The sequence below is a fragment of the Sycon ciliatum genome, chromosome 5, assembly GCF_964019385.1.
Source record: "Sycon ciliatum chromosome 5, ocSycCili1.1, whole genome shotgun sequence".
Classification (NCBI taxonomy): domain Eukaryota; kingdom Metazoa; phylum Porifera; class Calcarea; order Leucosolenida; family Sycettidae; genus Sycon; species Sycon ciliatum.
In genome coordinates, this window is record NC_088647.1 from 34,035,392 (window position 1) to 34,047,958 (window position 12,567).

The following is a 12,567-nucleotide window of genomic DNA, read 5'->3' on the forward strand; positions in this document are numbered from 1 at the left end:
GAGAGAGAGAGAGAGAGAGAGAGAGAGAGAGAGAGAGAGAGAGAGAGAGAGAGAGAGAGAGAGAGAGAGAGAGGGGCAGAGAGAGAGAGAGAGAGAGAGAGAGAGAGAGAGAGAGAGAGAGAGAGAGAGAGAGAGAGAGAGAGAGAGAGAGAGAGAGAGAAAGAGAGACAGAGAGGGGGAGCCCTCTAAACTCGCGGGGAATCATCCCCAGCACAGCATCATTCACGTACGAGGTTCTCAGGACATGTACCGGTATATTGCAAAGAACTAACACCAAAATGCCGCATGGACACACCGGAATAAATGCAGAAGGATAAGGATATGGCTGCGAGGAATAAATGCTCTTCTTGCGGAGGCCTACTGGCTCGACTACGCATGTCACTTCCACTTTGGTCCAACAATTCCTGCATGCAACATAGATGTCCTCCAGAGTTATCGATTTCTTGATGAGGTGTGTGCTCTTCATGCCATGCTGCATTTCAACAGAGAGAGATAGAGACGGACGGGGTGTGGGTGGGGGTCCCGTCAATATCTGTGGGATATGTGCCCAGAAGAACGGAGCGTGAACCTCAGAGAGAGTTGTAGCGAATTAGCCCTGCTCCCCTGCCGGTATACGTAATGTGCGATACATACCCTGTAGATCATTCCGACCCACCGCGTTCAGTAAAACCCAGCTGATTATGTCCAAAAATTTCTAAATTCTGCTTGAAAAGGGGTGAAATTCAATACATCACACCACCACATCGCGTTCTTGGCCGATCCAAACTCTGCACTCACATCACCATCACCACAGCGAGGACAATTCCGGTATATAGATTGATATTGACAATGACCCTCCAGACAGCTGTTTCGCTCCTCCTGAGCTCATCAGTGGAGGCATATGATGTTGAATGAAAGAATAATAAGAATAGACTGATCTTTATAGGGCTAAATTGGCGCAATTGCGCTCATTCTGCATAGAAACGTGGCATACCCTAAGTGACAAAAGTGAAATTGGCAGAACTATGCACTGTCCAAGCCTTATGGCAGGCATTTAGTCGAATTCTGTTACACCAAACATGAAACATACCAGAAAAGTACCAAAAGTGCCTGCCCACAAAACGCGCTCCCGGGAAGGAGTGTTCTTTTCCAGAACTTTGCAGCTTGGAGATTGTACTGCGGGCATATCGTGTATTTACCACCATTTCGCCAGGTGGATTTTACGACCATTGCTCTCCACCTAGTCGGTGAAAATCTAAGCTCCCGATCCCATTCATTCTACTCTCCCGGGATAGCTCTATCAGTCTATGATCCCCTTGTCACTACAGCCATACAGAACTGACTGAAGACCCATCATGGGTAAAGTCTAAGTAAGGAGCTCCCTGAATATACATGACTGGAGTCTGGAGTCTCCCTGGGCAACAGCGCCTTGGCAGGTCGCGTCGGGTTTTATGTCACTTTGCGGCCTCGCTTTGTCCTAGGAAAACTGGCTTTTCAGGCATACCCAGCCGACGGGTCGATTCCAGAGAAAGGGGACAGTTGACGCGGACGACGGCATCCGCTATGGTGCAGGGCCATTCAAACGTCAACGACCTTACCAACTGTTGTCCGACGTGAAATAATTCGTGTGCCGGTGAGATAATCTCGTCGCCAGACCAACGAAGAAATGCCATTCCGGGATGCTGACGAAATTATCTACAATACCTGCGCAAGTAACTTTTAATTGTAGTCCAATGCCTGTGAATTTGCGACGACAGGCCTTCTTCTCTGTAAATCTTCCTTGTGTCGTTCGGCCAGCCAAGAAAAGTCGGCATCCCGATCGATATAAAGGAAGGAAGATGGCTTTTCCAGTGCTTAGAATTGAAAGGGCCAGGGAAAGGGATCTTCTTCTTGATCGCAGCAGTCAACGCCAAAGTAAAACTTGGATTACTTCTCCAAACACTTTGCAAACATGTTTCCCGTATCGGACGAGTTCGTCAACTCGCCAACCCCGCCACAGTCCGATGATGACTGCAAATCTATTCAGAGCGAAGTGGAAGACACCATCATGGATGTTGATAATGCATGCTCGCCTCCTGAATCCCCACTATCACAGCCCTATTCATCGCCGGGTGGCCTTGCCACTCCGCGTGCCCAGTCTCGGCAATGCGCGTCTGGAAATCTCGAATCGCTCGTGCCAGGAAGTCGAATGCGCATGCGACCCTTCCTCGAGCATCTGCTGTCGTCAGGCGATGTCGACGGCTTGGAGTATGTGGATCGGAAGGAGCGGACCTTTCGCATGCCCTGGAAGCATGCGAAGAGTTCTGGATACGAGGGCATCAAAGACGGAAAGCTCTTCAAACTCTGGGCGTTGAACACGGGTAAACTATCGCCGGACAAGATGGAGCAGAGAGATCAGCCGCTGTGGAAGGTGAACTTTCGCTGCGCCCTCAAGAACGTCCAGAACACAGTGGTAGAGATCGGAGAAGGCTTCGTGGACGGCGACTACAAGACGTTCCAGTTCAAAAGCGACGAACTGAGCGATGAGGAGACGCGCATGCTGCTGGAAGAAGCGTTGCCAGAGCAAGGGCAAACATTGCCACTGCAACAACAACAACAGCAACAGCAACAACAGCAGCCACGTCCTACAAGCTTGCCGTGTAAGTTCATGGAACTGATTTTAGTTAGTGTACATTGTGGACGATGGTCTCCACAGCTGTATTGTAGTCGTCCATGTTATGGTTTATGCCATGAAAGCATCCTGATCATTCCCTACAGTACGGAACTACTCACATTGTAGCGCGCATTTGTCCAGAAAACAAACACAAAAATTGGCGAAATATACCTCTGCTGCATTTTTGCTCGCTGGTGAAAACCAGATGTGCGGGCCAGAGAGTCCGTGTCTGCATGAACATTGTCTGATTTGCATACGAGCAGCTTGCATGCAACAGCTGCAGAACTTGAAACCAGCGAGTTTCTCAGAATGGAGTTTATGGTATTGACTGCACCACTTTTTGCCCCAGGTACCCCGTCAACCAATAAAATACACTGATCTGGGCTCTAAATGTCCAAAAGGTCCGGCTCAGCCACCCCTCCCCAACGAGTAAATTGTACATGTACTTCAGATACTGATGGCTGGCCATGCCATGCTAAATACCTTCCCATGCCCCTGCCCGTGAATCTGTGTTGTACGATGGTTGCGTTCTCGGTTTTTTTGTTGATTTTCTGCATGTGTCCACTTGCAGGGGTCTGGCCTTCGTGCCCTGGTGCCGTGCGTCCTAATCCTGGCACACACTGCATCCAGCGTCCAGTACGTCACCAGCCATACCCAGTGGCCACACAGGGCCCAAAAAAACAAGTAGGTGATGGTCGTCGGACTAGATTTAATAGCACTGCCAGAAGGAGTTTTTGATTGGTCAGGCACTAACATGGCCTTCCATACTTTGTGTATGATATGAGGGGTACACATGCCCTCCACAGCTGTTCCTCAGCCAAAGAACCTGTGAAAAGCAGTGGCGAGGATTGAGGAGTTGTGCAGCATCCATGAAGTGAAACTGCAATTGTGGATGTACATGTACATGTATGCAAAGAAACTTTGCCACTGGACATTGGAAGTCTCTATTTCGTAACAATTTCGAGAGGATCGTACATGTAAATCATAGTGCTAATGTTTCACAACGTATTCTGGATGGCACTGTCTCGTGTCTGTTCTGCTGTGCAGTCCCAGGCACTTCACTTGCTGTCAGTGAACTTCAGGGTCGTAACATATAAAATAATTATATTGTAGGAACTTCAGTGTTCTCTGGGAATTGAAAGACTCGCTGATAACGATTTTCTCTTTAGAGCTTCGTTTACCTGCTGCTTATGAATGACCAGAATACCTTGGTGTGTCGAGGGAATTGCACCATTCACTGCCACTCACGAAAAATCCTATAAATATCGCCGTGTAATAGTTCCACGAGGAAATCAGTCATATCTCCTGCAGGAAATTACTCTTGTGGCAGCAGGGGCACTGTGTCTTTTGACAACCCGCAGCTTTCCTGCTACGTGTAGTGCATTGTTCGTCACAACTACTGCTACGTGTAGTGCATTGTTCGTCACAACTACTGCTACGTGGACATGTACATGTACATCTACATCTACATTGTAGATCTACAGGGGCTTCTTCTACTCAAGTCAAGTCGAAACATTCTCGCTTTCAGTGCATTGCACCTTCATGCTTGATGTCCAAATGCATCGATAGCTGTGCTGCGAAGAAGGCAAGGTCTTGAGCTGCGTGACTTTTCAAATGAACAAGAAGATATTTTTTGGATATGCGATGACCAACTCAAATAAATTTTCATTATGGCAAGGATCCTGCACAGAGATTCCTTGTTATCAGCAGGAGGGGGCGTCGCTGACAAACAAAGCGGAATTCTTTCTAGTTGCATACTGTTCTAAATCCGTAAATGATGTGGCAATCATGTGTTGTCTGAGCGCAAGAGGAAACCCTCACTACCCCTGGTGGCCTAGATTGGCAGCAGGGTGGTCACGCACAGTGCCTCTACATTCATGCATGATGTGCGCTTGTCAATGGAGTCTCTCAAGGGGTTTTACCTAATCCTGACCCTAACCATGCTAACAGCCCATCGTGGTGAACTTTCGAGGCGCCTATGCCGCGACTACAAGGAGGAATTAGTTGAAATCACCCAAATCGCTGCGATTAATAAATCACCATAGTTCATGATGCTGGAATCAGCTGAGGATTCGTTCGGAATCGCAAAAACCAACGCTTTGCTTCGCGCGAAGTGCGTCAGGTGGCCTTTCATCACGTGATTCGGGGTCAAAGTACAGCCTCGCGGTCAGCGACCAGGCATGCGACGAATGATGCAAGTCTCTGTGTCAGTGTACGTGTGTGCCTAGCGCCTAGCCAACATGTGACAGTGTGCATGCAGTGCACGCAGTGGGGAGCATAGGAACCGAAAACACACAGACACGTACACAGAGCAGAACTCAGAAGCCCCCATGGCGTTGCCGCTACATGCAGTACGTAGATCTACGCCTGATCAGAGGGACGGAAAATCATCGCATCGAGTGACCGTACTCACACTTCACAGCAAGTCCTTTCGTTCGATTTTCAGTTTTCCTGGAGTTCTTTCCCAGGGCACCTGCTGTTTTCGTCGTGTCGAACAGACTGAGGATATCTTTGATCCTGCATTCAGCTGTCAGTTGTCTTCATCGCCATTCAGCTGCGTCTTCTCTCCATCGAAGACGATGAACGGAATTGAGGAGGTACACGCTAGAACTGTGCTTGAGATTTGTGTCGCTGCTAGAATGCAAACTGATTTCAAAATTAATGGGAAAGATTTGAATGCGCGCAGTTTTTTCACTTCAGCCGCAATCGACCAGTCACCGATCGCTAGGATCACTCCTGCTGGCGCTAACATCATCCTGTTTTATTTTCTTACGCGCTCTCAGATGTTATCACGCTTGCTATAATGTGTTGCTAGATCCCCTGGCATTTCCTTAGCGTGTCGAGCGGACTACTATGTGAATGGTTCAATCTGTTGATGTTAGTTTAGTTTTCGATAATTGTGACGACAAGTTCTGCTCGTGACTTGGTGAACTTAGTGAAGTGTCTCTGTTGATAGTCGATGGCATCGCAATATCTCTTTTGTTTCCTCTGTATGCGTTGGTGTGCTTGTGTCTCGTTCAGTTTTTGGCGTTGCTGGAGCCGGACACGCAAACGAATAGCTATGATGCGCTGAGCGACTTGACGAGTGCTGTGGCGGGCAATGGCGCAGCGGTGTCGGTGACTGGTGTAACGCCAGGATCCATGGCCGCGCCCAACGTCCCAGGCAGTCTTGACTTGAGTATGTCAGGACCCGGCTTCCACGCAGCGTCTCCACAGGTCGCAGCAGGTTATTCCAGCGGCCTTGCAAAAGGTGAGTACGAAATGCTCGAGTGAACCGGAGTCGGTGACTGGCGCGTGTTCGCATCATTCCACAACTACTTATGTCATGTTCAAGTTGGTGTACAATGACATGTACATGGATCTATCCATTGTAAACAAACTGAAGTGAAGTGCAGGAACAATGCCATTCGTATCAATCATGAACTTGAACTTGTACTAGTACGATTGCATGTACAGTACTGTGGTGTTTTCCAACATTTCCGTGCGTACAAATCGTGCAGTACACCGCAATGTATGCGCCTGCGGCAAATCATAGTAATTGCTTCCTGCTTTTGCACGACAATCAACTGAATGTTGTAATTACTGCGGTGTATCCTCTGTGGAGAGAGAGAGACCTTGTATTGCAGACTACAGCATTGGGCTATAATGCACTAGTCTTTCTAGAATTCCCGGACTGAGATACATGAAAATATGAACGGTCTAGGCTAGGAGGCTGGCACCCCCCCCCCCCCCCCCCCCCCCCCCCCAGTTCTTCGGCGACCGACAGCACTGTACTGTCAGGAAGATGAATGTGCCCAATCATGTCGCGTGTAATATATAGACTAGTGCAAGCATGCATGTTTCGTTCCGGAAGATGTCTCAGTTTCGCCATTGGGCTGTATAGGTGCTACTCGATGAATGCTGATTGGATGTGAGAAGATTGGATTAGTGGTTGGTTGAAATGATCTGGCAGTGGCGTATAGACCATCACATGGGGATTGAATGCAACCACTATAGGACATGTAGCCGAAGATGTTTGTCCACTGGTCACTCGCCGTGAATACAGGCTGGTGAGTCAGGCAAATCGGATGTGAACGGTTTACATCAGAACTGGCAGATGTGCTCTCGGTTTAGACCAGCGTGTTTAGATCCTTCCTGTCCGACCATGACTAGCTGTGCTGAGTTGGTGTGTCGTGTGTTTTGTGTCACGTGTTGTGCTCACAACCTTGCTGGCTGTGTCTCGCATGCACTCATCAAGCAGCTCTGTTATTCATATCTGACACCCCCCCCCCCCCCACCCATCTCTTCCTCGACCACACTAGCTATCACACGTGGACACACACACACACATACACGCGCGCCCGCATGCACGCACACATATACGTACACACTCACGGTACGGGCCTGGAACAAAGTCCGGAATAGATGTTTTGTGCGAGCCATTGTCTGAGGAAGAAACGTGGTCCAAACTGCTGCATGCTTTCCTGGGTGGTGATGGTGGTGGTGTGTGCGTGCGGGCGTGTGTGAGTGTGTGTTGTAGCACCTCCTAGTGCAAATAGGGTTACATGTACATCCGTCACAACCATCATGTTGAAAGGCTGATCCATTGCCTGCTGCTCATGTGTTGTGGAAGGAAGTGGCCACCTGCCTCAAACTGGCTTGATTTGCTTCTTTTTTTTTTGCTGGGTTCTGCTTTGGGTGCGTATCACCTGACCACGGTGGTAAAACATATGTTAGGTCCTGTGTGTGTTAGATCTTTAAGTATAACTGCAGTCCACTACCCTTCCTTCCTGGGTACACATTGTGTGTGTACGTGTGTGTGTGTGTTTGCTTGGGTGTGGGTGTGGGTGTGTGTGTGTGTGTGTGTGTGTGTGTGTGTGTGTGTGTGTGTGTGTGTGTGTGCGTGTCCGTGTGTATATTGTGGCCTGAGACGTGGAAAATAAACCAAACAACGCACTGATTTGGTGGTGAAGTCCCTGGTGTCTTCATCTATTATTGTGCATTTAAAGACGTTATGCTTTACTGTGAATCTTCATAATCTCCAACTTTGGTTCGCTATGTGTAATAAGTGTGCATGCACTTGCAGAGACAAAAACCAAGGTACGGTATGCTCATTCCGTTGTCGGCGCTTTTTTTGTTTATTGCATCTGTTCTTTTTCTTTCCAGCTACCCACCTGCAACAACAACACCAGCAGCATCTTCACCCAGCCATGACTTCTATGTCGCAGCCAACGCCTCAGCAGATTGCTGTAAGTGTGTGTGTTTGGCGACTTGCCCTGGGTGCACCAAGCGTCTTCTGCTCTCCCGATTACACTTTCAGATTCGGCAAAGACAGAAGTCACAATATCAACTTATGGCGCACCAGATTTTGTTTTGAAACCCGGATGTTGAGCCAATAATAAATGTAGAAAGGAAAAGGACATATGGATACGAGTTATGAGTTAAGAGTTGCACTTTCTGACTGTATATAGTATCTAGTTACAGTGGTGGACAGTTACTCTTTAATAACTCGTATCCATATGTCCCTTTCCTTTCTAGATTTTGTTTTGTGAAGAATTAACGAAAAAAATAGTGATGCAGTTGACTGTTGTATTCAAGTGGTAGTGGTCCTTTTCTGTGTGAAGGTTAGCCAAGCTATAGGGCCTGATGAAAATCCACATTGTACACGTAGCTTAGTTCGTCCAATGCGCCACTGTCCACACGCCACCTGAATGTTCCATGGCATGAGTCGGGTTTGGTGTGCTTCCGCCGGGAATATAAAGTCATAGTTAGAGTGCTCACTGTGTGCCACGGGCTTTTATCAAGGCATCATCTACTCATACGGAGTGCTTTCACCCATACAGATAGCAGCTATAGTAGGGTGACAACAACTGGTCTGATTATCACATGATGAGTGGTCTGATCATCACATGATGAGTGGTCTGATTATCACATGATGAATGGTCTGATTATCACATGATGAGTGGTCTGATTATCACATGATGAGTGGTCTGATTATCACATGATGAGTGGTCTGATTATCACATGATGAGTGGTCTGATTATCACATGATGAGTGGTCTGATTATCACATGATGAGTGGTCTGATTATCACATGATGAGTGGTCTGATTATCACATGATGAATGGGCTGATCAATCCCTTTGTTGTAACTGGTACTAGCATCTTATATCAGTTGTTTTCTACGTTTGCTGGTACGTTTTTCCCCGCCAGTCATCACCATTGACCAACCCCATGGCCATGTCAGTCATGGATCCTACTCATTCGATATGGCCAGCCGCCGCAACTGCCCAAGCCACCACTGGAGCGAGCATAACGGAGGTTTCAGCGACGGCCCCGATCGCCGGCAGCTGGGACACACAGAGCACAGTCCTGTCCACCTTTGTAAGTTAGTTGCAGATCATCATGCCCGATGTTCCTGTTTGTATGTTTGGAGTTTTGAACTGCCATCGCTCTCCTCCGTCCCCTGGATTGGTACTTTGCCTCATTCCCAGCGTGCTCCAGCACCAACAATTCCTGGAAAATGAGTGATTTGTGCTCACTGCACAATTATGAGTACCCAGACAATCTATGCAGTATGGTATCTACCTTCCAAGTATTCAACATTGTATGCGGAGGGCACTGGTAGTGCCTTTTTAAGGTGATCAAGTGTGTGGGAACCGTGGTCTTAGAATTCAAAAACTCACTCTCCGCTGCTGCGCTTGTCTTCCCGTGTGGTGCTACTCATATTTGTTTGTCTGCAGCCTCAACACTATCTGAATCGATTCCTGACAATTCCAACGCCTCAAAACCTGGGTAAGCGTGTACACCGCGTAGCAGTAAGCAAGCAAGTTTGAAATGCAGTAAGATGTATGTGATGTAGGGGTGTAAACGGTTACAATTCTCGCATGACCGGGTATCCTCACAGTAGGATAACCGGGTTTGACCGGTTATTGAATCTCAGGGTGGATGTGCTCCAGCCAGTGCATGTGTACATGACCCCAAACATGACACAACATTACAGATACACGTACTGCCTTTCTGAGGGATGTTCATACACGGTCTGGACACGCGTCAGATGAACATTGCATCGGTTCTGTGGCTTTCACCCGGTGTTATCACGTGATGTGGCGTTACCGTGGATGTGAGCCTGTCCTTCTTGTGTCTGTGTGTGTTGGTTGTTGCAGTGTCGTACGAGATGTACGTCAAGGTGGCGTACCGCAGCTGCGCCATGGCCGCCATGCGCATCGCTCACCGCGACGGCTGCCGTCTGTTCTACGGCCACCCGCCGCCGCGTAACTCTCTCGACGCCGTCACGCAGGAGCGTCTCTTCGGCTCCAGGAAGCTGCTGCAGCTGAGCTTGCCCCCGCCGCGCACCGCCCAGAGCATCCTGCCGTCGATGTGGAAGGTCCTGGAGCACACGCACCGCGGTATTATTCTTCAGGTAAGAGAGCTTGACACCATGGGGGGGGGGGGGGGGGCATATTGGATGGAAGTGTGGGGGGGGGGCATATTGGATGGAAGGAGGGGGGGGGGGGGGGGGGGGGCGCGCTTCCCTAATGCATTGTCATCCGCGAGTAAACTCACATTACACTTTAGAACTCACTGTGGTTGGTGACACCACATTCACCTCGATTCCATGCCGCTTGTGGAATTATTTCAATCATGCGTACGAAATGTGATAACGTACATGTGCATGGAATATGGAATATACTGCACTCTGCAGTGAGAGACTGGAGGGAGTGGAGAAGTTTCGAATGGCTGCACGGGTATGTCCAGGTTTTGAAAACAATCCTCAGAATGTATCTGAATACGAAGTAGGAGCAGTCCTGCAGCATGCACTCCACTGGCTGACACCAGCAATTACTGATTACCAGCACTCAGCACAAGGAGTTTTGTCACCTGCAATGTAGGGGGGGGGGGGGGCAGGTTCCAGCAGTGATAATTTGCCAAGCCCAGAATGTAAGCAAGGATAGATATGGAAAGGTCGGCATGTAGGTATGGCTGTCATTATCGTACTCTCCGACGTAATGCTGCCTCTCTTTGTTACGCGCTCGTGTGTGTTTGTGTGTGTGTGTACATGCATGTCCATGCTTGTGTGCGCACGTGTGTGTGTACATGTCCATGCATGTTTACATGTACGCAGATGGATAACAATGATGTATACGCCACACGCCTGTGCCCCGCAACTACATACTACCAGAGCCAGGACGGCGACGTCATCGCATTGGAGCGGTGCGTGCGCACGCTTATCTTCAGCTTTGAGCGCTTCCTCGCCACGTACGAGCGCTACAAGAATCTCCCGGCAGCAAGCGGGTACGTTGCAGTGCTGGCACTCTCTGTTTGTGCACATGTCTGTAGCTGCATTTACACGACGTAGAAAATGCCAAAGGAAATGTATCCGGCATTTTTCATGACGGATCACGGACGTTTGCAATATGCAGTGATTCAACTGTAGTGCTATAGTCAGGGCGAGGCTTCATGGTTCAATGACCATATTTTCTGTGACACCACTGCTATGCACGCATGACAAGTTGGCTTGAGGCACATACCCGTATCGACCATACTCGGTTAGAATGGCATTCAGAATGCCGAAAGAGCCGCTTACACATACCCGGTATGCGGTAAAGCACCGTTGACATATTCATCCGGCGATGGCAGGAATTTAGAATTGCTTGGTGTAGATTGTCGCAAGTAGTAGCTGGCCTGCACCTTATTACTCTCCCCTATCGGCATGGCTTCACATACTGATTCAGCTTCATTGCCTGAACGGGTACTGTGTGTGTGTGTGTGTGTGCGTGCGTGCGTACGTGTGTTTCTATATACTGTGCTGCACAGGCGTTTGACTGCCCGTGAGCCGCCGTGCTACGAGATCCTGATGAGCATCGGGCAGCACTGGGGCCCGGAGCGCATGCGCGACAACAACCTCATCTCGCTCAACATCACGCACTGTCTCGGCGAGAAGATGATCGAGTCGCTGCGCCAGGAGTACTTCAAGCAGAGGGCGCCATTCGACACCGACTACATGTCGGTGGATGACATGGACGAGGACGACCGACGGGCGAGGGAGGCAATGGCCGCCGCTCTGCAAAGCCAACACAAGGCATCGCTGGCCGGAGCTCAGGACCCGATGCTGCAGAGCGGCTCCGGTGGTCGCAATCGAGGTGCCGCAGCCGTGGCCGCATCCGGGAGTGGCGGTGGCGGTGGTACAACTGCCAAGAACATGCGCAAGACCAAGGAGAAGCGCTCCAACGCCAAGCAAGTGGCCAAAGCGCTGCCCGCAATCACCGTTGCAAACTAGCAAGCGAGCTCTCTGCCTTCTCTAGTGACCATAGGCATAGTTCCTGATTTGTTGACCCCGAAGTACTTGTAGGAAATCTTGAGATACAAACTGTACAATGTGGAACATACATTATTTTTAGTTGATATCGATTAATTTTAGCATTGGACACTATTTTGACACCAGTAACATTATGTGGCTCAACAGATACGCGTAATCCTACTTGTATGTATGACGCCTTGTTTCTAGCTGCATTGCTAACTGGACGGTGATCAGCCATGCACGTGCCAGTGGCCTTGAGAGGCTCAGTGAGATCAGACTCGTGTTACATGTATCTGCTAGTGCTCTATATTGATTGAGTGTGCTCCTCCAGACTCTGTGATTATGAGAATGTCTATTATTTGAAACGACATGGTTGCAAGAAATGCTATGACATAGCTGTGTCATCTTCCTTCATCAAATGCGTGGAGAACGGAGTGTGCGGCGCTGCACCGCAACCGTTGCTGTGCAGGTGCAAGCGACGGAGCGATAAGCGTCGCCTCTGCTGCTGCGTGTTCACAGCACATGCGAGCGGGCGCACACACATACAAGCACACCACCTACCACATCACACCATACCCGTGCATGAACACGCATGACCACACGGACACACACACACATAAACACACACACACACACACACACACATGGAACAACGGT

At 49.2% G+C, this 12,567-nt stretch overlaps 1 protein-coding gene and 1 long non-coding RNA gene across 3 annotated transcripts; one reads left to right on the forward strand and one right to left on the reverse strand.

Moving 5' to 3' along the window:
- LOC135818431 (uncharacterized) lies at nt 1-1,674 on the reverse strand. Its single transcript, XR_010553682.1, has 2 exons — nt 778-1,674; nt 1-472 (listed from the first exon to the last, which is right to left on the reverse strand). It is a non-coding gene; the product is annotated as an uncharacterized LOC135818431 (long non-coding RNA).
- Nucleotides 1,675-1,783: 109 nt separating this feature from the next.
- LOC135818429 (interferon regulatory factor 5-like) lies at nt 1,784-12,278 on the forward strand. Of its 2 annotated transcripts, XM_065331801.1 has the most exons (9): nt 1,784-2,618; nt 3,204-3,316; nt 5,654-5,882; nt 7,778-7,860; nt 8,823-8,993; nt 9,353-9,404; nt 9,776-10,032; nt 10,735-10,904; nt 11,427-12,278. In XM_065331801.1, exons 1-9 carry the CDS (start codon nt 1,931-1,933, stop codon nt 11,887-11,889), a joined length of 2,226 nt encoding a protein of 741 aa, XP_065187873.1. In that variant the 5' UTR covers nt 1,784-1,930; the 3' UTR covers nt 11,890-12,278. The 2 variants fall into 2 exon arrangements, with proteins under 2 accessions (XP_065187873.1, XP_065187874.1); XM_065331802.1 differs by lacking the exons at nt 1,784-2,618; nt 3,204-3,316 and adding an exon at nt 5,052-5,229.
- The last annotated feature ends 289 nt before the right edge of the window (nt 12,279-12,567 follow it).